Consider the following 25978-nt stretch of genomic DNA (forward strand, 5'->3'; position numbering starts at 1 on the left):
CCTCATTAGTCTCAACAATACAGATAATATTACTAAAGCAATTCCATAATTTGTTTGAATCCATAATTACATCCGATGTCTTTAAGGGGGGGGGAATCCTCATTTGTCTTGAAGCTTGGCCAGAAGCCCTCGTTGAAATTTTTTTTTAAGGTTGCGTTCTTATCTTCCTCGGGGCTTCTGATCAGCTTTGTTGCAGCAGATGTGAAGTCAGCGGGTTCAAGGCCGCGACGACAACCCAAACAGCTCAACCCCCTCTCCTTCACTGAGTCTGCGCGCTGTATTTAAATCCGGGACTCCAACCGCCTCGGCTCCCTCCCCCTCTCCTTCACTGAGTCTGCGCGCTGTATTTAAATCCGGGACTCCAACCGCCTCGGCTCCCTCCCCCTCTCCTTCACTGAGTCTGCGCGCTGTATGTAAATCCGGGACTCCAACCGCCTCGGCTCCCTCCCCCTCTCCTTCACTGAGTCTGCGCGCTGTATTTAAATCCGGGACTCCAACCGCCTCGGCTCCCTCCCCCTCTCCTTCACTGAGTCTGCGCGCTGTATTTAAATCCGGGATTCCAACCGCCTCGGCTCCCTCCCCCTCTCCTTCACTGAGTCTGCGTGCTGTATGTAAATCCGGGACTCCAACCGCCTCGGCTCCCTCCCCCTCTCCTTCACTGAGTCTGCGCGCTGTATTTAAAGCCGGAACGACGTGGCGCTCTGCGCATGCGCGCTCCTATCTTCTGGAAATTTCTCTGTGGGTTGTAGGGAGTAGATCAGGTCGAATATTTGTTTATTGCTTCAAACATTGTATAAAAGCCGGGGTAGGTTTTCGATCATATTTCCGCTAATTAAAAGGTACTAATTTTGCTCCACGAAATCCTACTTTTGAACTTTGGAGGTTAAGTGCAGTCACGCAGATGATTTTGGTAGGAAAGGATCGAGGCCTGGTCTGTGGTGCCTGTTGACTGAACCAAATCGAAGTTAAAACGTGTAACAGCGCGATTTTTCTATTTGCTGCAGTGACTTCCATCGGCTCCTATAAGCCATGGTGAAGAAGAATACGGTTCCCGATGGGTAAGTATGATCAGACTGACTTTAGACGGATTTAGTTGCAGGACTAAATACTAGGTGAGTCTCTGTCTAAAATGTCGGCTAACGGGTAAGTAGGAGAGAATCCGCAGCCATGTTAAGCGGCGCATTAGTACACCTCTTGGTAAGTAAATGACCCCTTCACAATTGTAAGTATGACGCTGACAAGTTACACGTTTTTTGGAGGATAAATCGTACAAGGTGGTATATTTACGTGTGGGTGGGTGTGTGAGCGTGCGTGCGTTCTTTGGTGCTTTGCACATTCTGTGTGCAGAAAATTGGATCGCTCTTCCCCCCCCCCCCCCTCTTAATTCACCCTCCTGTAAACAGCAGGTGTCAAGAGGTAGTAGAAATATAGGGGCCGGATCTACAACAAATATGGATTAAAACAAGTTATCGATCTTCCATAAGTTAAACTTTGATTCTTGTATCATCAGGGAAAAACGATACTTTGGATTCCTCGGCAAAACCCTGCTATAAAGTGTCTGCAGTTTTCCGTTTAAATGACTTTTTCTGTGCGAAGATTAGACTAGGGCGTGATTGAGAATCTTGCAGTTAGAAACTAAGGAAAGATGTAACTAAAATGCTAGGTAGACTGGATGCTGGAGAGAGAAACACAAAATGTTGAAGTAATTTGGTTGCTGTCTGACCCGAGTTCCTCCAACGCCTTATTAACCTGATGGATGCATCAATTCCTGGAACAGACACTGATTTGTGTTGCTATTGGTTTGACAGCTGCGTTCAGGACTGCCAATGGCTGATAAACCAGAGCCTGTAGTGAGTGGCAGTCTTTTTAATACAAAATTTATTCCAGACACTGATGCATATTGAAGTCTAAAAGCTGTTTCTTGAAAGTTGGAAAACATTCTAAATAAGAATAAACTGATTGCTTTTGACTGTAACAGCGAAATTATGAGGGAAATTAAGCATTATACAGTGTTGTCCATGATGTTTGGACAAAGGCAAATTTTTTCCTTGATGTGGTCCAATTTTAAATTTGTAGTCAAACAATTCACAGGTGATTAAAGTGCACAATTTCAGATTTTATTCAAGGATATTTGTGTGTATTTTGATTTGACCATGTAGAAATTACAGCACTTTTTATGCATAGTCCCCTCTTTTCAGGGCACCATCATATTTGGGACATAGCAATGGTATGTATATTAAAGTGGTTCTGTTTAGTGCTTTGTCTCATATCTCTTGCTTGAAACTGTGATTTATAGACATCACCAAGTGTTGAGAATCTTCTCTGGTGATACTCTGCAAAGCTTCTACTTGTTTCAGGGGCTTGTCCCCTTAAGATTTCTCTTCAATATATGGAAGGCATGCTCAATTGAATTTAGATTGGGTGACTGCCTTGGTATTTCAGTAATTTTAAGCTTTGAAAATTGCTTTAGCAGTATAACCATTTACGGAACAGAAACAGGCCATGTTGGCCTTTCGAGTCTGCACCAGTTCACTGATCTTGTCCATTGTACTAAAGACTCTTCTATCCATGCTAAAGTGTGCCACTTGCCTCCAGAGAAGCTGCATTCATTGAATCTCAATGGACTTGAGCTAGCATGTTTGGGATCATTGGACAACACTTCATTCTACAGCAAGACAATGAGTTTGGAAGTAATTGCTTGAACTTGAGCAGATAAGATGCTTTTATCCACCTCACAATTCATTTTACTACTCCCATCAGCCATTACATCATCAGTGAAGATGATGCACTAGTACCTTTGGCAGCAATACATAACACCACCACAACAGTGTTTCACAGATGAGGTGGTATTCTTTGGTTTTGGGCAGTTCCTTTACTTCACATTTTGCTCTTGCCATCACTCTGATAGAGGTTAATCTTGGTCTTATTTGTCCTCAAGACCTCTTTCCAAAATTCTCCAGGCTCTTTTAAATACTACTTGGCAAACTAATCTGGCCATCTTGTTTCTATGGATAACTGGTGGTTTGCATCCTGCAGTGTAGCCTCTGTACTTTCGTTCGTGAAGACTTCTGCAGACAGAACTGTCTCCTGAAGACTTTCTGATTTGTCAGACAGGCATTTGGGGATTTTTCTTCATTGTGATGAGAATTCTTCTGTCATCAGCAGTGGAGGTCTTCCTTTGCATATCAGACCTCTTGCAGTTACTGAGCTTACCAGTACGCTCTTTCTTCATAATATCATTCCTGACAGTTGATTTTTTTGTAATCCTAAAGTGTGGGCGATGTGTCTTACTGTTTTATTCTTGTTTTTCAGCCTCAGAATGGCTTCTTTGACTTTCACAACTCTGGTCCTCATGTTGAAAAATGGCAACCACAGACTCAAAAGATGATCAAAAGCTTAGAAGCAAGCCTTGCTCTCTTATATCTGCACCAGTGGAACAATTAAACATGCCTGAATAATCACAAATACCAAACATTATGGTGCCCTGAAATGAGGCAACCATTTATAAAAAGTATAAATAGCATCTCTGAGGGTTTACAAAAAGTATTGCTGACTGCTATAATTTCTACATGGTCAAACCAAGTTGCGTACAAATAACCTGGAATGTGCAATTTAATCACATGTGAATCGCTTAATTACAAATTGAAAACTAGAGAACAGGGACCAATAAAGGGAAAAAAGTGTCTTCATCCCAAGCATAACGGAGGGTACAGTAGGCTACTTTGGAAATATGGATTAAGGACATTGAACAGTAAAATGGAACTGAGCCCACAAATCTGATCAGCTTTCAAATTTTATGAAAGTTGTAGAATGGAAGTGAGTGGAAAGACTATCTACTCCTGAGTCTTCTGCAGTGCTTGCTTGTGCTTTTATGACAGCGCAAACTGCTGAATGTTCACTATTATCTTGAACTTTTTTGTGCCCATGTTTTTTCTCTTGTTCAATGTCGTATGATGTAGCTATTAATCCCTTGTAATAATGAAAAATTATGCTGGAAAATACACCAGCTGTATTTCTTATTTTTAACTTCAAAATTAAAATTTACTTCAACTTGTGTACTAATGGAACATAAACCTCTCATGGGAATAAAAAATGGATTCCTTTCACATTCATGTTTATTGTCATAATTACCAAAATGCAGTGATAAAGTTGGTTAGGCATTTCAAGAAAAATACAGTACGGAAGTGTGTAGAGAGAACAGGTGGATCAGACTAGTAATAGAAACAAGTCAATTTAAAGTTTTCTGAGATACTTTTATCACTGCTGAGCAAAGTACTGGGTTCACTCACCACATTTGCATGTGGTTCTGTATTCAGTGCTCTCAAAATACTGTCATAATGCAGTTATTTCAAAGTGTTTTTTGTTTCTAAAAGAATATCACTTGTCAATTGTTTGAAGATTTTTGGCCCCAAATTTGATCAGCGGTGCAATTATTGACTTGATTATCTCCTCTGAGTATATTGGTTTCATCTATTTAAAATGCATGAAATGTGCATTGCTATCGCACTCGTGCATACAAGTGAAATAACTTGGACCAGAATATAGAAGTTGCTGGAAAAAAAGTCTTGATATTTGGTTAGATCCAAAATCTTAAATGCTGCTTTTTCAATAAACTATATTTTAGATACATTCTGAAACCATGCTGTCTTTAACACATAACTGTTAGTGTGCCACAATACTTAATAACATGACCAAAGATTCATTCATTCCAGTTTTTAATTATTGAAAATAACATCTCTGAGGGTTTACAAAAAGTATTGCTGACTGCTTGTATGTGTTCTTTCTCACCACATTGATACTTTCACAACTTTAATTATGGGTGAGGAATGCTCTTTGGCCTCCTGCAAATAAGTGTGAGGGGAACATTTAGAAAAAAAACATTTGCATGATTTTAAACCATGTGTTAATTTCAGTGGATGCTGCAACCTATTGGGTAGGCCATCTGATTATAGGTTACTTTGTCCAGAAAAGGTATCACTATATAGAATGGCTTTTTTAAAAAAAGCAACTGGAATAATACAAAATTACCCAATGGAGGGAACTGAATTTCTAAAATTGACTTTTAAATTACATATAAATAAGATTACCCGACACACAAATGTGTCTTTATGTATTATTCCCAATTAATGCAATTGGTGGAAATTCGTTAATAACTGACTAGATTAGAACACTGATCCTTATTGTCTGATCTATGCCTAATTTTGCTCATACATTGATGAAGGTATGAGTATTCACAATGCAAATGCTGGAGTTTCTCCAGCATTTTGTTTACTTGAATTACAGTATCTACAGACTTGTTTTACTTATCTCTGAGGTGAGATGCAAATTGGGGGAACAGTATCTTGTATTCAGTCTTGGTGGTCTCCAAACAGACATAATCAAAATGGACTTCTGCAATCCCTGGTAACCTTTACCATTGTTTTCTTAACTCATCACACCCCTCCCCTTTGTTTTCCCTTATCTCACTAGTCAATTCCTTCTCTTTCCTTCGCCCTTTGTGCACACCTTCCTCCAGCTTTCCACCCCTCGCCATCTCCCATTGGAAAACATCCTCTTCTACCTCTTTCTCCTATTACCTAGCTTACAATTTTTTCTCTTTCATGCCTGTATACATCAATCACCTTGCCAACCTGTGCTCTTCCCTTCCCCCACCACTGCCCTTTTATTGGCATCTGCCCATTTCTTGTAACAAGAACTTGTTTTAACATGATAATACTAATTTTTTTTAATTATCCTCTAATTTTGTTCATGTGATACAGTGTGATTGCCAGTGTACTCCACTGCTTTCATTAAAATTATTGTGCAAATGCTGCATCCATAAGACAATTGTAAACCTCTGGATGTCTTCTGGTTATTCATCCTATAGGATGATGATGGTTTCTTTCAGTCAGTTTGTGGGGTTTGAGATGAGGATACCCCACTTCTCCGAAAAGAAAGCGTGTGCGTGAATGGATTTAGGTGAGATGGGGTTGCACAGGTCCAGACCCTCCCAGATCCAGTGGCATGGTGAAGCCCAAGATAACTGGTGGAAGTTCTATTGCAGTGAATGGGCAGACCAAGTATCGAAGCAAGGGATGCCCTTTCCATGATTTAGGGCAAGTGTTTGCTGGATGGCCTTTGTCCCTACAAGAGGGTTCATCGGCCCTTTGACAGATCTTGATTTTCATCCTGTGGGGTGTCAACCCACCCTCTGCACCAGGCAAACCTGGTGGGGGAGCCGGTTTAGTTGGTGACCGTGTGACAGATAGTAATGGGTAACATGGTACCAGTAGACCTGACGAGGGCTCTGAATGTAATATTGTCAAATGAACAAGTAAGGAACAATTTGCCACATAGCCCAAACCCTATTCATTTAAAAAATAGAATGATTTTCAAAGTTTCATGGTACAAGCAATGCATCTTCCTAGCCACGAAACAATGATGTCACAATGTTCATAAATAGCAGCAGCAGAAACTTGATGGTTCTGTTGTGCAGTTCCTTTGACACATTTAGATTTGAGATCAAATCCATTTCAATTTTTGTCATTTTTACTGAATAACATTTTGATTTCAACAGATTCAACATATAGTTCTTCTTGCTAATAAACTGCACTTCCATTTCATGCAAATAGTAAATGATGCTTCGTGCTACTGAATTGAGTTTTGAACTGCCACTGCACTCAAAGTTCATATTTATTGTCAGAGTACTACACAAGTGCATATACGATATCATGTACATCCCAGAGGTTCTTTATCGCTGCAGGCTAGGTAGAATTTCTAATTACCGATAACTAAACTGGACACAAGAAAAAAAAAATACAAAGGAAATGTAAAGAAACTGCAAATACAGAAAAATATTTGTTAATAAATTAAGGGCAAAGTAAGAGTCCTTAATTGTGTCTTCAAACAATTCTGATTCTAATATGAAGTTGCTGGACTAATAAGTGATGTTTCTTTGCTCCCAATATTATATTGATTGTTAAATCAAAGTTAATTCTTTTGGAATAGGATCATGATTTCCTCAAAAGAGTCTTTTTGCATGTGACTTTGAAATGTATCATCTTGTACATGCACATTTATAAACACTCCTTTCCTGTTGACTTCTAATTGTTGGCCAGTATCCTTGGACAGTTGTCTTTTTCCAAAGGAGGTCCTTTGGGGGCACTGGAATAAACTATCTCACGTAACACGAACAATTAATGAATTGGATATTCAGTTGTATTCCAATTCTGCCTACAAAATAAGTCTTCTATTTTAAGAACACAAGAAATAGGAACAGGAGTAAGCCATATGGTCCATTGAGCTTGATCTGCCATTCAGTGAGATGATAGGCTCATCTCCATCTACTTACCTTTTCTCCATATCCATTAATTTTCCCTACTATGTAAAAATCTATCAACCTTGTCTTAAATCTATTTACTGGGGTAGCTTCCACTACTTCAATGGGCACCCATTTCCACAAATTGACCACCCTCTGGGGGAAAAAGTTTATCTTCATCTCTGTGCTAAATATACTACCCTGAATAGGCTATGTCCCATAGCTCTGGTCTCTTTTTTTCCCCCCACCCCCACCACCCACAATGGAAACAACTTGCCTACTCCTATTTTATCTGTGCCTTTCATAATTTTATACATTCTATAATATCCCCTCACATTCTTCTAAATTCCAGTGAATACAATTCCAGATGACTCAATCTCTCTTAGGCTAACTCTCTCATCTCTGGAATCAACCTGGTGAACTGCCTCTAAAGCCAGAACATTCTTCCTCAAGTTCTTCTTTGGCTTGGCTTCGCGGACGAAGATTTATGGAGGGGTAATGTCCATGTCAGCTGCAGGCTCGTTTGTGGCTGACAAGTCCGATGCAGGACAGGCAGACACGGTTGCAAGGGAAAATTGGTTGGTTGGGGTTGGATGTTGGGTTTTTCCTCCTTTGTCTTTTGTCAGTGAGGTGGGCTCTGCGGTCTTCAAAGGAGGTTGCTGCCCGCCGAACTGTGAGGCGCCAAGATGCACGGTTTGAGGTGATATCAGCCCACTGGCGGTGGTCAATGTGGCAGGCACCAAGAGATTTCCTTAGGCAGTCCTTGTACCTCTTCTTTGGTGCACCTCTGTCACGGTAGCCAGTGGAGAGCTCACCAAATAACACAATCTTGGGAAGGCGATGGTCCTCCATTCGGGAGACATGACCTACCACAGAAATGCATGCAGTAATCCAGATTCAGCCTTACCAGAATCGTGTAAAGTTGCAGCATAGCTTTTAACTCCTAAATTCAATCCCTCTTTGGCAAAGATGGGAGCAAATTTTCAGTCAGTGGAGTGCCTTGGTTTTTCTTTGTTCATAGCGGCTGTTTGAATAAAATGGTATTGCCCAGGATGAAGAGCTGGTTGATGCCACTCACTGTTGGGGTGATTCTCTTGGTGTCTTAGTAAGAATCACCCCAGTCAGAGGCTTCTATCTGTAAACTTGAAGAGGGGGAGTTAATTATAATGTTATCATAGGTCTTTTGGGTGGCTCCATGAATGGGGAGGAATTTGCAGATGCATCGACTTGAATGTTTTCGAAGAATGTGGCTAAAAATAAAGTAAAATGCCATAAGGTTTATATACTCATGCAAGTGTAAGTTATGTTAAGTGTAAACACAGTTGCACAGTATAGCATTTTTGTCTTTTTAAACTTTTTATTCTTAATGAAGGTGTATTAGTTAGGCATTGTAAGAGTAAGTCTTCAAATGAAAAATACTCTTGTCCGCCATCTACTAATCCCCATAGGTGCCAGATACCAGGAGTTTTTACTGTGGAATAGCCATAATATGAGGTCGAGATGTTGCAATCTTAGTATGGAATTTAACTGAATTTTCAGTTTTGTTAGACTAGTTGATGATAATTTCATGAAATACAGAATTGAGTAATCTTCAATTTTTGTATTAGTAATATGTTATAGTTGAGTTTTGTAGAAATAACTTGAATCTTCATGTAATGCCATTTTAAGTTAACAATATTCAATCTAAACTGAAATGCTGAGCTGCTTTGCTCCAGCAGCTGGGAAGCATATTGCATAGAAAAACCATTGGCTACCTGGACTGTGTGTCATCTGATTTCCACACTTGCACACTACCTTGCACTGGAATCCAGAACATTCTGTAAATTCAGCTGAAGAGCTGGATGTGCTCCATATTAGCCAGGCATAAAGCTGAGAAAGCCAAATCTGCAATATCTAACATGACACGTTTGATTCAAAGAAGCTTCTGACCTTTTAAAAGGGTAAGTTGAGTTGTGTTTTTCTCTGTTGTGTGTTTGTTTTTTAATGGCACTTTATACTTAAATCAATCCTGACATTTGGAAACAGTGAAGCAGTCATTTATCAACAGCAGCAGGTAGCTGCAGGGCCAAGGCCTCTGTTGGAAATTCTAAGGCCACAAAAGATTATTGTGACCTTTAAAAGACTTGCTTAGTCAATGAACCAAATCATGTATGATCCGACCCATTATTATTTGTGCAGCTATGAATTTAAAAAGTATTGTCTGAAGACCAGCTACAAGAGACATATTTGTTGAATGAAGATGCTTGCCTGATTAAGAGAAGTGATACAATCAGATTTGTTTGGGGCAAATTTTCTATTTTGAGAAGATTAATGCTTTAATTTTGTTTGGGCATGTTCTGTATGACCCCTCTTACTATTTTCTCAACAATAAATGGTTTTCAAGATTTGTAACATAACATTCATTATTCTCAAGTTGTAACCTTGCCAATGTCCTGTTGAATTGTACCAAAATTTCCATGCTTTTTAGTTTCAAATTCTTGTCATGAGAGGCTAAAGTGCCATTTGTCATCTGTTGGGGTATCTCATTTCTAATGTTCTTTGCCTTGAGTGGAAGGAGTCCCCATCAAATAGCTTTGAGTATCAACAGTCTTTTGAATTTTGGAAATGTTGTTTATCTATTCTTCCTTTAATAAAGGATTACTTCAAACTTTCCTGCATTCAATAACAGCAAAATTGATGTAGGTTGGTTACAGATTCTATGCTCTTGAACTCTACCATCTTTGTATTGCAAGCAAATTTAGAAGATTTTCAGAGATAAATATTGATATCTGACTTTCGTAGAATTTGGGTAGTTAAAGATTAAAATAAATCTGTCAATGGACAGGCATTTTTTTAAAACCCTGGAATACAATTTTCTAAACCTGTTGAATTTGTAAGATTTTAATCTTACTTATTTCTGTGATGTATTTTACATCCCTCACTCAACACCCTTGGTTATTCACAATTTACAATAAACATTCTTACAATAAACATCAGAACTATTTACTTTCTGTGATTGCTTGTTTAAAAATAACTTCAAGAATACGTGCCAATTCTTTGAACTAATGTTCCTTGAAAAATTTGAAGCTTTTTTAAAAAAACAGAATATTTCTCTTTTCAGTTAGCCATAGTTCTAGGATCTTGTTTTTACCCCTGCCTAAATCTATTTAAAAGCAAAAAAAAAGAAAATATTGAATATACTCAATCAGTTTGGCAGCATTTGTGGGGAGAGAAAGAGTTGATGTTTCAGATCAAGGATCTTTCTCCACAACTATGGCAATAAAATGAACGTGTTTTAAGATTTATATGGGTGAGAACAGAGGAAATGATTGATGGGGTGTAGACCAAAGATGCCTAGGTATCCCTTTTACAATCTGAGAAAGGAGTGAAATACTGAAACAAAAAGATAATTATTTATGAAGATGATTGAGTGGGGGGGCGGGGGGGGGAGGTTTGCACAGTAGGGTGGAATTGTCTGAAATTGTTAAATTCATTGTTATGTCCTGAGGGCTGCATTGTGCAGAGCCAGCAGATATGGTGCTATGTCTTAAACTTGCAATGGATGTTGTTGTGAATTTATGACTGCAATTGTGTTTCAAAGGACTAACATGCAAAATCTGAAGTAATAGGAGTATTTCAATTAGATTTGAAGAACAAGATTGTACCAGGCATCTTTGGAGCAGTCTAAAAGCAATGCTGGGGAAACTCAGCAAGTCAAACAGTGTACTTTATATATAAGAGATAAAGATACATAACCAACATTTTGGTCTTGAGCCCTTCATCAAGCCTGAAATCTTGGTAATGTACCTTCATCTTTGCTATATAAAGTACACCATTTGACCTCCCAAGTTTCTCCAGCATTGGGTTTTTACTTCAATCACATTGTCTGCAGACTTCTATGTTTTACTCCTATCTTTGGAGTGATGTAAAAATTGTAGACATATTTTGTGAAGGCTTGGGCTATGATAATGTGATATATTGCTCAAAAGAGGAAAAACTGATGCTATAGTCTGTAATGGAAGATAATACACCAGGTACAGATATTGAGGTGTCTGACTGGAGTAATATTAATTTGGGGAGGGGAGGGGGAAATAATGCAATGAAGCATCAAATAGATGTTGCTTTGTAGCTTTTAAACAGCAGCAACGAAACTTCAAGATCCTGCACAGCCTTAGTGTCAAATTTTCATATTTGGTGTGCATTTTGATTTTTTTATTTAGATATACAGCCCTTTCGGCCCATGAACCCATGCTGCTTGATTAACCTAAACCCCTGGTATGTTTTGAATGGTAGGAGATAACAGGAGCCCCTTGGGAAAAACATGGCATGGGGAAAACATGCAAGGTTCTTACAAACTGCGCAGGATTTGAGCCCTCGTCCCGATCGCTAACTGCTACTCTTAACTGTGCTATCCATATAGTACAAAGTCCCAGGAAACTTACAGGTGCACAAGATCTCTGCCAAGACCATTGGAAGGAAGGAGAACCATGAAAATTGTGGTTTTTAAGCCATGCAGAACTTCTGTTCAGTGCAACTATCCTGTTCTGTTGGAAAAGGATCCAAAATAGATTTGCAAAGCAAGATGCGTGTACTTCGAGAATATCGAAGCAATTAATCAACTTGCCTCCAAGGAAAACACTGAACATGATCAGCTCTTCGTTCCTTAGGTGAAAATAATTGGGTAATTTAGATCTCAAGCTATAACTGGATCTTGAAATCAATCAAGGAGATGTGAATATGTAGTTTAATACCAGGAGTAGGCCATTCAGCCCTCTGAGCCTGCACTGCCATTTAGTAGATCATAACCTCTGCTCTACATTCTTTGTTTCCCCCCTCAGTAACTTTTCAACTCATACTTCACAATAATCTATATCCACCATTGTCTTAAAAACATCAGAAGATTCTGCTTCCACTGTCTAGTGAGGAGGAGAGTGTCAATGAGAAAATTTTAACTTCCTGGTCCTAAATATTTGTCCTCTTTTTAAGTAGTGAATTATAGCTCTAGATTAACCATGAGGAAGTCACCTCTCCACATGCAGGCCTCCAGGATCTTGTGTTATGCTGGTGGTGATAATGACTCCAGTGTAATTTAAGACAGTTTGATGGCTACTCCTATTCAAGCTAAAAAGAGCATTTCCTTTACAAACAACAAGGAATGTGTAATTTTGATTGCCCAAAGTATTGGACAAAGAAATAGTAAACCTGTCAAAGTAAAAATGCTTTCCAGGATGCAGTCAAAATTGTATTCTATGATAAAGAAATATACAAATCAAACCAATGTTGGGAAGAGGATTTAAATAAACAGATAAAAAACATGGTCTGAACTATGTAATGGTATTATGATAAATACAACAAAACTTGGTATCGTATGATACAATGTAATTTGCTACATTGATTATGTATTACACCTCAAAAATTAAAAGATTGGAATCCCAATTTATCAGATAAATGCTTCTGTTGTAAACAAGAAATTGGTACAATGCTACATTTGGACATGTGAGAAAGTAAATTTTTTTCTAGGACGAATTGAATATAATATTAAATAACAAAAAAAAACTAAAGATCCATTTTTTTTCTATTAAGTAATATAAATAATAGACTTACAGTTAAAATTGGATAGATCTCAAAACAATTTGTTATGATTGCTTTAGCAGTAGCAAAAAAAAAATTTGGAAAATGGAAACATCTTTGAAAATACAATGCTGATATATAGAAATAGCTGTATTCTATTAGAATTTTTAAATCTAATTTAAGAGATAATTTTGGACAATTTTTTTTTAATCTGGGAAGCATATATGAAGTTCATTGGTGATCTCCAGACTCAAACCTCCAACTCTTGAAGGGATAGTATAATTTATGTGACCAAAATATAACATATAATGTTATTCATCGAGCAAATAAAATTGGATAATAACCAGATGACACCCCCTTTTTTTATTTGGATTTAATTTTGGGGGGAGGAGAGGGATGGGGAGAAAAAGGAAAATGTCACATATATGAATTTATTTATGAAAAGCTTATAGTTTTGAATTATTGTGACTTATTAAATTTTAAAAATTGTATTCTATATCACTGGTTTCTGTTTCAATAAAGAAACTTTTGCCCAGAATTCACTGTAATTGACAGTTTTCATACTTCTATATGAAGATCAAGCAATTTGTAGCATGAGCAATCACTTCCCTGATGCAGTCTCCCCCAAGTTAGTTGGTCACATAGAACTCAAACGAGGATGAAACTTTTAATTTGCAACACTTGGGCAGAATGCTAAATAAAGGTTGGAATATACACAATTAAGTTTAAGGTAGAGATACTTCAAAATATTGCAAGAAAATTATGTCCAAGGTGGCCCAGAATTACATTTAAAGAAAAATTTTAAAAAATTAAAATAGTATGATTACAATATTACATCAGAAAACTACACAAAATAACCCCCCTGTTAATTGTAACACAATATTAATAGTCTAACTTAAAATTAGTCCAACCCTCCCCCCCCAAAATAAAGAGTGAAGAGTTAATAAAATTAACAATATTATATATGGAAAAAAAATACCCACTTACAAAAAAAGAGATAAATCTTAACCTAAAAAAATTCTAACAACAAAAAGAAATTGACAATACTAAAATATCACACTTAAACATATATTTAAATCAAACTTAAATGCATATAATTAGCAAACGGAGTCCACTTAACTTATGAAAAGACATCTTATCCTGAATTGAAAAAGATATCCTTTCCATAGTCAAACAAAATTTCATTTCCAAATACCACTTATCTAAAGTTAGTATATTTCTATCTTTCCAAGTAAGTGCTATACATTTCTTAGCCACGACTAAACAGCTCCATTATTGAAACCATTTGGTGTCTGACCCCTGGTGGTGGTAGAGACAGATGCCCTTGCAGTAAAGAAGCATGTAAACTAGCATTTAATCACCAAGGTGCTGAAGGCAATGAACAAATTGGGAATAAATGAGGTTACTATTGATGGGCTCGGTCTGTTTCTGTGCTGTAGAATTCTGACAACTTTAGTGTGGAAACCACTGTAGTTCACTAGCCATCTTACAAAACAAGTCATTTCTGTCATTTGCATTCCAGCTATTAAGAACAGCTATCACTTTAAAGAAAAGATACATTCAACGAATCTCAATTTTAGATTGAATTCTTTTTCTTGTCCTACATAGACATTCCTCAGCATTGAAATCATTGAAGAATTCAGATTTATCAGAAGTGCTGGGTGATTGCAGGAACTTTGGACTTCCTCGCAGAACTTGGAGCGTTTGAGATCGGTGAATAGCTGATCTGGAATTAAGGACTTCAAATGCATGTATGCACAGAAATCCCAATCGGGATGGTGAGCAATTGCATGTGAAACTACCTGCATTTTTCAGGAGAACACAGCTGAGCCATTTGGCATATTAGCAAGACCTGTAATATGAAGCAATAATTCCAGTTTTATGTACCATAAGATCTTGTACTTCATGTAAGATCTTCAGACTATTTTGTAGCAACAATCTGACGTTGATTTCAAACATTTGCCAAGGAGAGGGATGAAATTGGCCAGTAAACAAGAGATTGTCATGGAGGCTGAAAACAATAGCTTTGAGCTCAGTTTTATTTTGAGAATTCTCATTTTCTACTGATTGGACATAGCATTTGAACATTTAGAGATCAAAGGGATCATCGTGGGGTCAGGAACAGGGGAATGTATGGGAATGTGCACCTAACCTTGCAGATAGCATTTGGATAGAAATAGGCAGGAAGGGATGACTAGAATAGTTTCTGGTATGGAAGAAAAACTTTTCCAAGTGCTTCATGCATTAAGAATAGTTACCAAAAGATCAGCAAGCTGGTTTCTGACATGCTAGAGGAAAGTGGGAAAAAAACTGCAGCTAAGTTAGATTGGGACATGAGGAACATTACCTTGTCACATTGGATGTCATGAGTTACTTTCGGAGCAGTTCTGGTAAGTGTGGTAAATTGGAGGAACAGTAGTGCAGTGGTAGTGTTGCTGCACAACTCCATTTGCCAGTGACCCAAGTTGGATCCTGGTTGATGCAGAACTTGGTGTTTTCCTAGGTGTTTTAGTTTCAACCCAGATGATAGAGATGTTCCAATTTATAGGTTAGTTTCCCTTGGTTTGGTGGTGTTAGGAGAATAGGGGTGTGATATAATGAATGGGCTGCATGTAAACATGGGGAAATGGGATTGTTCTGAGACAGCGTCTTGAGTCAATAGCCACGTTCCCTATTGTAAGGAGATGTAATCCAAATGAATTCTGGTTACATCGGGTGAAAATAGGGGGTGCAAGAATTTTGTGGTGATTCAAAAGAAGTTTTCAATTTCAACCACTGAGTGAATAGCATATCTGAAAGAGGGACAAACTATAAATGGGGGATGGGGGTAGAGAGAGGAAACAATGTCAATTAACAAGACCAAAAAGGCAAGTTGGGAAGTTGGCAATTTAGTGATATTATTTTGAAAGCACAGCAGTTCTGGGAAGTGCAGTGATAAATTTTGTATAAATAAGTTTGTTGGCAAGAGCTTGCATTTTACAAGAACGTTTTTTAGTTTTATATTTTGCTTGCCCAGAGAAGGCAGTGAGTAGTTGTAGATGGTTTGTATTCTGCATGGAGGTTTCACAGATATCTGTTCTGGGACCCCTCTGAGATTTTTATAAATAACCTGGATGAGGAAGTGGATGAGTGGGTTGGTAAATTTACGGATGATATGCAGGTGGGTGGTGTTGAGGATGGTCCGGAAGGTTGGCAGATGTTACATTAGGTGCTTTCAAATTGCAGGACCTGGGTAGCCCTTCTGGGACCTGGATTCGATTACTGGGCCATGGGTGCAGGATGCACCTTTCAAATAGCAGCCAGACCTACCTGATAAATTGCCAACTCAGCGACTTAAGGGCGAATCCCGCCCCGCGATGACTTGGTGAGTGGCGTGTCACGCATTCAGTTCCCTTTCAATTTTAAAGTTCTCTTAAAAGCCCCAGCAACGTGCTGCTGCTGCAGACTCTGGGGAAAGGAGGAGTAGTTGCTGCTGCGATGAAAATCTTTGGTATATTGGGCTCCAGTTCGTGGTGATGGCTTAATGCTGGAGTGTGAGAGCAATGGCTGTTTTCCTTACCCATAATCCTCCATGATGCTGTGAACACTCTGACAACCGGAGCGGCAGCAGCAGCTCATCATGGCCCCGGCCCCCACCCTGATCGTGGCATCAACCACTTCCCCCCCATTTGATCACGGCAGCAGCACATCGTGGATTCCACCCCCCACCCCCGATAGCTGCAGAAAGCAATTAGGAGTTTTGCGGCCAACATTCATATTATAAACCATCTTACACTAATTTTTTTTAAAACATGCACGGAAAGTAAGGAAGTATCCTTACTTAAGGATGGTCGTAAGTTGCATAGCTGGTAAGTCGGGGAATACCTGTATTAAAGAAAGTCTTTGGTGTGTTGGGCTTCATTAAACTGTACGATTGAGTTCAAAATCCATGAGGTGTTGCAGCAATACAGGACCTTAGTTAGGACCCCCCCCCACTTGGAATATTGAGTTCCGTTCTGGTCATCTCATTACAGGAAAGATGTGGATGCTATAGAGAGGTTGTAGAAGAGATTTACAAGGAATTGCCTGGATTGGAGAGAATGCCTCATGAGGAGAGGTTTAGTGAACTTGGTCTTTTCTCCTTGGAGAGCCATAGGATGAGAGGTGACCTGATAGAGGTGTGCAAAATGAGGCATTGATCATGTGGCTGGCCAGAGGCTTTTTTCCCCAGGGCTGAAAAAGCTTACAGCAGGGAGCAAGATGCTTGAGAGAAAAAACGGAATGAAAGAGGCAAGTTTTTCTGCACAGAGTATTGGGTGCATGGAATGCATTGCAGGCACAAAGGTGAAAGCAGTTACAATAGGATCTTTTGAGAGACTATTAGATAGGTATATGGAACTGAGAAAAATTGAGTGTTATGGAGTTGGGAAATTCTGGGCAGAGTAGGTTATTTGGTCAGTACAGCACTATGGACCAAAGGGCCTATGCTGTAGATTTCAATTTTCTAATATTTTGTATCAATATTTTTTTCAAAATGTGCCGTAATGCTTGGAATTAAGCTCCAGTCAAATTAACTTTGAAATTTAGGAATTATGTTTTGCAAAAAAAAAAGTTTCTCAAAGGCTGGATTTATTGCAAATAAAATTAGATACAGGCCAAAACCAGGTAATGAACAGGATCACTTTTTGCAGGCAATTAGAAATTGATTTTTGTGTACAAATATGTGTCTCCACAGTATTGTACTGACATCAAAAGCATAAAAGACTGAAAAAGAACAATCACTAAATGTGAAGAGAGCAGAGAAACTTGGTCTGCATAGGATTAAGAGTATGATAAACTTTTGAATTTAATTAGATGGGAGCACATTCATATGTACCTGTATCCATAATCTGAGTGCTTGCAACCCAGAGATGAGCAGGTATTGTATGCATGGCACAACATTTTATGACTGATTTGCCAAGATAATTTAGTGCTGGTTTATCAATTCAGGAAAGACCTCTAGTGTTAGTTAAGAGTTAATAAAATTTAAATTGGTAAATTAGCCATTTCATCTTTTTCTTTCCCCAGAAGCAAAAAATGTGGGAAAAGTTATTTTAAAGAAAACCAGCGACTGTTGCACACCTCTAAGGGTTGTTGGGGCTTTGTTGCAGTGATACTACCTGCTGCACATTTGCCCACTTCTAATCATTCTTTCTTTTGATGTTAAAAAAAATCTTGCTCATCACCTTGTATTAAAATTTCACTATCACTTTTTGAGCATTTTAACCTGAAGCACCTTACCTTTTTTTAAATGTTATGACATCATCCAAAATATTGATTTTTTTTAACATTTTGTAGTTTGTTTTAAACAATATTTTAAGTCATCAAGCAAAAAGAAAATCTTCATTTTCAATTTGTGGAATCCAATGTTGCCAGAATAAGCAAGACTCCAGTGGTCCAAACCTTAATCACAAGCAGGTTAAGATGTTTCAGTATTAATTTTCCTTTCACTTTCTTATTTACTTTGCGGAGTTGTGCTTTCGATTTTACAAGATTAAAAATCCTGTAAAATTCAATAAAATTGATCAACAGATGGTTTTGGAGTGTCCAGTGAAACTAGCAATGGTCTAAAATTTTGCTTTTTAGGTTTGTCTTTTGAACAGCTATGCATGTACTCACTTTTTGCAGCATGGCTATTATCAGTTTAATTGTCAAATATTTTGATTCCATTGTGAAACATGATTTGGTAATGTAATATATCGTATCAGGCTTTTTAAATTCTTACTCTTTTCACTGTGATAATCACCACTTGTAGAAGAAGAATGGAAGAGTAACCGTGATTGCCTGCTGTTTGGCTAAATAAAAGGTTGAAATATAACCTCACGTTAAAATGAGGCATTTGAGTGTCATTGATGTTAAATATTAAAACAAAACATCAAATAATGGTAAAGGAAGACATTTTTCACTTTGAAGAAATTCTGTCATTTCCATCATTCCTCTTCACCTCATTTCTGTCAGCTGATCAGTGATGATAAATAATGGAGGTCTTGATTAAAATCACTTTTGAAAGAGAAATGCATTGCTTACTTGACAATTTAATTTTAAGAAGATTTAAGGTTGTTTCTATAGACAGAACAACATGGCTGATTGAGAAAATTTGAAGACACTAATGTGCCTTCTTAAATTTTTTTTATGGTGAAGCAACTTGAGAGATTTTAAAATGATTTACTGCACAAATGAAGAACTGGTGATTTTTTTTTAAACTTGGAAAATGAAGAGCCTGAAGAGAAAACTGGCATATTGAAGCCCACATGTGGTTAGTTTCTGTTGAATTGCTGAGTTCAGATGACTTTTGACTACTTTTAATACAGGATCAAAATGAATAAATTTATTATTTGATTAATTATGTAAAAGGGCCTAACTCAATGTGATTATTTATCCTTAATGAATATTTTAAAGTTTCATTTAAATATTTTAGGTCTATTGTGTTTCCTATTCAATGAACTTCTCTGAGAAAGATGTAATTGCCTCATTGTCAAAAATAAAGCTTCTTTTAACCACAATCTTAAGATTTGTAAAGTTGCTATATTTAGATCACTATCTAGAGCAGACTTGATGTCTTAAGCAAGCCATTGGAAGAAAAGCTGGAAGTGTAGACTTTCAAATAAGAACACCCACACCATGCCAGAGAAAGTAGAATCTTATTCCTGAATCATTTGATGATTTTTAAAAAAATATATTGTTGGTATCTACAAGATAGGTGATCCCAGGAGAGGATCAATACTGTATTGATGCAGTTCATTTGTAACCTTCCTAAATTTGAGAAGAATAAGAAAATGCAGCACAGTTAAAGGATGTTGCCACTAACTGCAGATTGATTCATCACTTTCAAAATGTACCTGGGTGAGTTCAACAATTAGGATATCGTAGGCCAAATGTTGTTATCCTCTGATGTTAACCTAATTTTGATCAGTCTAATTAATGCAATTTAATTAAAAAGTTATTTATGTAAATTATGTACTCACAAATGTGGGGAAAACTTATGTCAGCAGTACATTAATGGAATTATAATGTCTTAAATCACAGAATCTGGCCCTAATATCTGGCTTTGAACTGAAGCAATTTGCATATTTAACTTTGTCATTTTTGACTGGTTTTGTTCTAAAATGTTAAAACCCTGGAGTTTAATTTTTGGGTGAAGATAATTTTCCATTATCATTTATATAAGAATAAAACAAAATATTGCTAGTGTCACAGGTGAAACAGCAATAGAAACCTCAAAAGCAGTTTAATTCTCAACAAGATTTAACCAAGATTTCATACAGTGTTAGAAAACAATTGACATGCTCTTTTATTAAAAACTGAAAGTTTAGTAGAGTGAATGAGTTTTGTGCAAATAGTAGGATTGATTTAAATTTGAAATATTCTTTAAAATATGATGGTATGCCAAAGGACAGGGAATAATCAATATTTGACCATTTTATTTAAAAAGTGAGCAAGGGAGAGCCTAGTTGGAAAAAGGAACAAGGTCAAGCTTCATATTCATAGTATTAAACTAATATACAAAATGCCTCTAGTCGTAGGTAATAGGGAACAATCAAATGTATTTGTAAAGGATATCCATTTTTGCTTAATTTGAATCATCCCATGCAAATTACTAAGCAATTGATTATTTGAGGCATGATGATTAAGACATATGCATTGAAAGTAGTGTGGTGACATGCATAAGGACAAATGAAGTAGTAAAATTTGGCAATAGATGGAATGAGGTGGTTGTATAATCAAGGATCCATTGATAGATTCATTCAAATTCAAAATCCCTTTCATGTAGACTTCAATTGTATTATCGTGTCTCTTCATTTTAATCCCCTTGGATTAGTCCAGGGGTTGCCAAACTTGCTTAACGTAAAGAGCCACATACGATAGACTTCAGACAATTGAGGACTGCAATCGCAAGCTACATCCAAGCTACTACCATTGTGAGTACCAGCTTGTGCAATTCCTGTCTCAGCCAACATATTTCTACAAGCTGCACATTATATATCAAAGAGCTGCATGTGGTGGTCACCCTTGAATTAGTCCCTTCCTACCTACATCCATGACACCCTTATGCTCTATAACACTTTCATTTCCCTACCTCTGACTCCTTATTTCACCATGGGCATCTGGCCCTTGTACATTTCTATCATTTGTTCAATTTTCTAGCAATTTGCAGTCTTTCATGTTTGGTTCAATCAAATTTACCTAGTTTGGATGCAAGTGGGGTAAATTTACTGTTGGTGTCAGTATGATTAGTGTTAATGACTAGCAAAGTTCCAAGACAGTATACAGAATTTGGGGAAGGAGGCAAACCCTTGGTATAGGGAAATGTGAAATCAGATGTGATTTTTTTTTAAAAAAAGTAAAGATTGGATTCAACTCTTGAATATTTTTCTGTTAACGTGGGGGTCCAAGTACCAGAACTGTTTTTATTCAATTCAATCCAGGATTTGGTTTTCCATCTTATTCAAACATGTATTATCACTCAACCCATCAAATCCTGGAATGTAATATTTTCATGTTTGTCTAAAACCTTCCATTCCATTTTTCCCCCATCTCCACTTGCCTAATTAGCAATTGTGACTTCAGCTAATTAGTACTGAATTCCAGAAGTCCATTTATAAATTTGTGTTGTTCCCTAAACATAATTCTGTCAGGCCCTTCTAATGTTTTCTTGCAGCATTCCTATAAAATGCCTTTTTCATGTTCAAGGTTCTTTTAGAAATGCAAATACAAGTTGGTGTGAAAGATCATTTAAAAACAGGATTTGTAGGAAGTAAAGGCATAAATATGAGTGGAATTCTGAATTTTGTGTACAGAAAAATTGAACCACTGATTTGGCACAAGGTATCTACATTTCAGTGAAAAAGCTATTTTAGGCAATTGGAAAATGCATCCATAGAGCACTGAAGGAATTAAACTATAGATTGGAAAAATTGTGTGTTTTGAAGATTATTTCTACTGTTCATTGAATTAAGAAGATATAAATTTAGGAATGTAATATAAAAGTGTAAAGGAATTTCTTTTACTAATCCTTTAGTGGGTGGCACAGTGAGCTTAGCGGTTAGCACATGGCTGTTAGTGTCAGCGATAGGAATCAGGGTTCAAATCCCACGCTGTCTGTAAGGAATTTGTATGTTCCTCCTGTGTCTTGCTTGGTTTTCCCTTGGGGCCTGTAGGTCATTTGGGTGTAATCGGGCTGAAGAGGGACTGTTACCATGATGTATGTCTAAATTTGATGAATTGTGCAAGATTTTCTCCTCCATGGATTAAAACTCATAATGGCAAAATGATGAACTTTCAGCAATTAGTTGGGCAATGGTGGGGAAATTTAGTGGTTTGGAATTTTAGAAATTCTAATAAGATAGCGGTGAGGCTCTTGACTGGCAAATTGAGTGTGTGGTCCAAATTTGGGATTGCGTTTAATATCTTTCTACTCCATGTACATTGTGTCTTCATGGGACAAATCAGTTGACTCAAAGGGATTTATTTTGGCCTTCAGTCATTGTTTTGTATTGCAGGAAGGATGTGGAGTCTTTGGAAAGAAGTTTACCAGGATGCGATCTGGTTTATGAGATATGGATTATGGGGGAGGTTGGACAAACTTGGGTTGTTTTCTCTGCAACAAAAAAGGCTGAAGGGTGACCTGATAGAGCTTTATAAAATTATTGAGTGGCACTTGAGAGGCTTCTAGATGGACACAAAATGTGAAGGGGATATAGATTTTGTGCAAATAGCTAAGTTTTAGTTTGTCACTAAATACCTCGTGAAGTGAGAAGGGTTCTGCCATCAGACTAACCAGTCATCTCACATAACCGTCTAAAGACCACTAGTTCTAGAGCATAGGATCACAATGAAAAGGAAGACCAATTAGCACCAAGCAAGGGCAGTATGATAATGCTGTTGTCATTCAGGAGTTTGAATGCTGCGGGGAAGGTGCTGCTTGTTGGTGTGTGCTTTCACATGATGGGAGTTGGTGGCTGCGGTGCAATGGGTCCTTCAGGTTGTTAGCAGCAGGATGTAGATGGAACCTATGGAGGAGAGAAAACTTATTTTCTGAACTGCATATGTTTCCTTCTGTTGGTTCGAGGTTGAGCAGACCAGCTCCATACAATGCTGTGATGCATCCAGTAAGTATGTTTTTGATGGTGGCTTTATAGAAGAGGTGGAGCATGCTGAACTTGCTTAGGTTTTTTTCTAAGAAAGTAGAGGTGATAGTGTTCTTTCTTAACTGTTGTGTCAACGTGCTTGTCCCATGTCACAGCATTATAAATATTTATTCCTCAGAACATGAAGATATCTACTCTTTCAACTTCAGTGCCATGAATATGGGCAATTTGATTTAGACATTGTGTTTGGCCCAAACACATGGGCCAAAAGGCTTGTTCTATGTTTTAGTAGGTGGTGTAGCAGTTTGCACAAAAGTGATTACAGCAACTCTGGTTTGAATCCAGTGGTGTATATAAGGAGTTTGTACCTTCTCCCTAAGTCTGCATGGGTTTTATCCAGGTGCTTAGGTTTCCTCTTACCCTTCAAAGCAGATGAAGGTTGTAGGTTAATGGGATATTTTGGTGGCATGGGCTTGTGGGTCAGAAGGGCCTCTACTTTGCTGTATGTCTAAAAAAAATTAATATCTTGAGCAATCTGCTTATTTGTGAAAGATGACCGATTTTGATGCAACTTTTCAAACACTACCCCATTTGTTTTTTTTTAGATAGGGCCGCTTGTGTCAAAGAAGAAACCACTTTAGTTTGTTGAAAATCATTGAAAATCTTTACAATTTGCTTCTTCCAGGTGCCAGAGACACTCAGTTGTTGTTCATTTGTGTAACCAGTGTTTTGTCCTATGAATCCCATGGTTTGGGGACTGGCTCAGAAAATGAACATTATAATATTGATTGTATTGTTGTAAAGAAAGACTCCAGAAGTCTGCAGTTTTGTTGTTTTGGAAACCATTATACTTTGCATTTTATTAGTGTTAATGCACCACGCTAACAAATATTGCAAGGATTTAAAAACTAGACCAGTTAATTGGGTATGATACATACATGTCTGAATTTAATACTCGTAGCATTGGAATTATAAATGAATGCATGAGAGAGAAAGTATATGCATACTGAAAGCAAAAGATAAAAATCTAGTGACTGGTTGTACAAATTAAATAAATTGTCTCTCGAATCACTTTGGCAACACAAAAACAATTAAACTACTAAAGACATAGGAATGGCAATTAAAACCTAATGGCGGAAGGTTGAAAAGCTTCCAAAAATTGTTTGATGCAAATATTTAAGTATATTCTTGACAGAATATTTCATAAAATAGGCTTGTGACACTAGATAAGGAATCTCATACCTCAATCTTTAAAATAATAGTGCAGTAAGTGGGTTCTAAGAAAGCTAGACAAGTTATCAATATATTGAATGTTAGTATTGCACTAATATAAAGATATTAATTTTTCTATTTCATTATTGCTTTCATTTTGTTGGGCTATATGTAATCCACTTTCTTCATTCAGCATCTGGGTACATTGGGTTTGGCTCTGTTGCACATACAAAATTTGTTTGCTAAAAGTTCATTTCTAAATATTGTGTAAGAAGATTTAAACACTGATCTGATATTATTTACTGAAATGCTTTTCCATGTATTTAATGCAGATGGAGAGGCATTATACCAGTTGGCCGACGTATACCAAGAACGAGATTTGTTGCTTTCAAAGTTCCTTTGAAAGGAGTAAGCATATTTTTGGGAGTAATTTTACATGGATCATTTGATGTGAACCAAATTGTAGATAATACAAATTCATGTACATAAATAAAACTATTCTACCCTGTTTAGATATTTGTAGGAGTTGTGAATAGTCATGGTATAATAACTTAACACCTGGGCAACCTGCTGAAGAAATTGATTAATCTGTTCCCAGCTTTTTGTACTTGTCTTGACTTGAAGCTCATACTGCACATGGGTATTGAAGTAAACCTGAAGTAGCAAAGAAATTTATGCTTGATCTTTCATCCCCTTCTTAATTTAGAAAAAGACTAATGAACTAAATAGACTGAAAGCTGAATGTTATAAAAACTCCAATGATTTGCATTAGATTAGAGCTTTTTTTCTTCTTAACCATTAGTTTATGAAAACAGACATTGCAGATGTTTTTAAAAATGGCTTTTTCAATCTGTAGTCCCATTTTATTCTGCTAAATTGCATTGCCTTGCACTTCTCTGGATTCACTGTCCTTACTTTCCCTTCATTACTTCAACCTGCATGAAAAGGTTTAGTACAAAATTAAACAATCTTTAGCAATAATTTTCTGTTCATATTTGCTTTATTATTTCACTTTGCTAAATCCTAGTCTGTCTTCACGACCTCAATGTTTTAATTTTTCACTTGCCTTAAATTTTCTTTACACTTGTATTTCCTTTGGTGCTTTTAACCCTAAATTTGTCACTTTAGAAGCTTTGACCTTTTTTAAAATAATGCCAGCATTTCTATGAAATGCACAATCAGATGTGATTTCTGGTCATCGAACTTAATGGAGGATGTGATGAAGCAAGAGAGGGTGCAGAAAAGATTCACAAGGATGTGGCCTGGATTGGAGGCATGAATCATACTGTTTAGTCTGGATTTAGCTCTCCTGGAGTGAAGACTGAGAGGTGACGTGACAAAAGAATATACAATTATGAGGCATAGATAGGGAGAAAACCAGTGTATGTTTCCCTCAGTAGGTAGTATAAAGCTAGAGGGTATCAGTTTAAGATGAGAGGGAGAAGGTTTAAAGGAGATTTGAGAGGTACACTTTATAGACAAAGTAGATGGAATGAGCTGCCAGAGGAGGTGATAAAAGGCAAGAACAGCAACATTTAAAGAGGCATCCAGACAGTGACGTGAATGAGCAAGCCATCAAGAGAAATAGAATTAATTCAGGCAAATAGTCATAGACAGGCATGATGGTTGGCATGGATACAGTGGGCCAAAAGGCTAGGTTTTGTGCTGCACAATACTGACTGATATGTTTCCCTCTGGTCTACAAGAAATTCAGGATACCCATGTAAGTATGTGAACATGGAAATTGTTTTTAGGAACTGTTTGCATTGATATCCTAACCTCACTCAAATCTTGGACATATCACCAAATCAAG

General features: G+C 37.3%; 2 protein-coding genes across 26 annotated transcripts in view; one reads left to right on the forward strand and one right to left on the reverse strand.

Annotated features, from left to right (window-relative positions):
* LOC138744384 (protein CC2D2B-like) overlaps positions 1 to 379 on the reverse strand; it is a 127610-nt gene extending 127231 nt beyond the window's left edge. For 10 of the 21 annotated variants that reach the window (XM_069900470.1, XM_069900467.1, XM_069900466.1 and 7 more), the window contains exon 1: positions 71 to 378. The gene's annotated coding sequence lies outside the window, so the exon portion shown is untranslated. Of the gene's footprint in view, positions 1 to 70 lie in introns of all 21 variants that reach the window. The other 11 variants (XR_011345467.1, XR_011345466.1, XM_069900474.1 and 8 more) reach the window with 2 other exon arrangements.
* Positions 270 to 25978, forward strand: part of LOC138744390 (RNA/RNP complex-1-interacting phosphatase-like) — a 50717-nt gene continuing 25008 nt past the window's right edge. The window contains exons 1-3 of one of the 5 annotated variants that reach the window (XM_069900505.1): positions 556 to 761; positions 1005 to 1058; positions 24498 to 24573. In XM_069900505.1, the coding sequence (XP_069756606.1) occupies positions 1030 to 1058; positions 24498 to 24573 (105 nt within the window). In that variant the 5' untranslated portion in view covers positions 556 to 761; positions 1005 to 1029. Of the gene's footprint in view, positions 1059 to 3312; positions 4107 to 24497; positions 24574 to 25978 lie in introns of those variants that run through there. The other 4 variants (XM_069900502.1, XM_069900503.1, XM_069900504.1 and 1 more) reach the window with 4 other exon arrangements.

This window comes from Narcine bancroftii, chromosome 10 (assembly GCF_036971445.1).
Source record: "Narcine bancroftii isolate sNarBan1 chromosome 10, sNarBan1.hap1, whole genome shotgun sequence".
NCBI lineage: Eukaryota > Metazoa > Chordata > Chondrichthyes > Torpediniformes > Narcinidae > Narcine > Narcine bancroftii.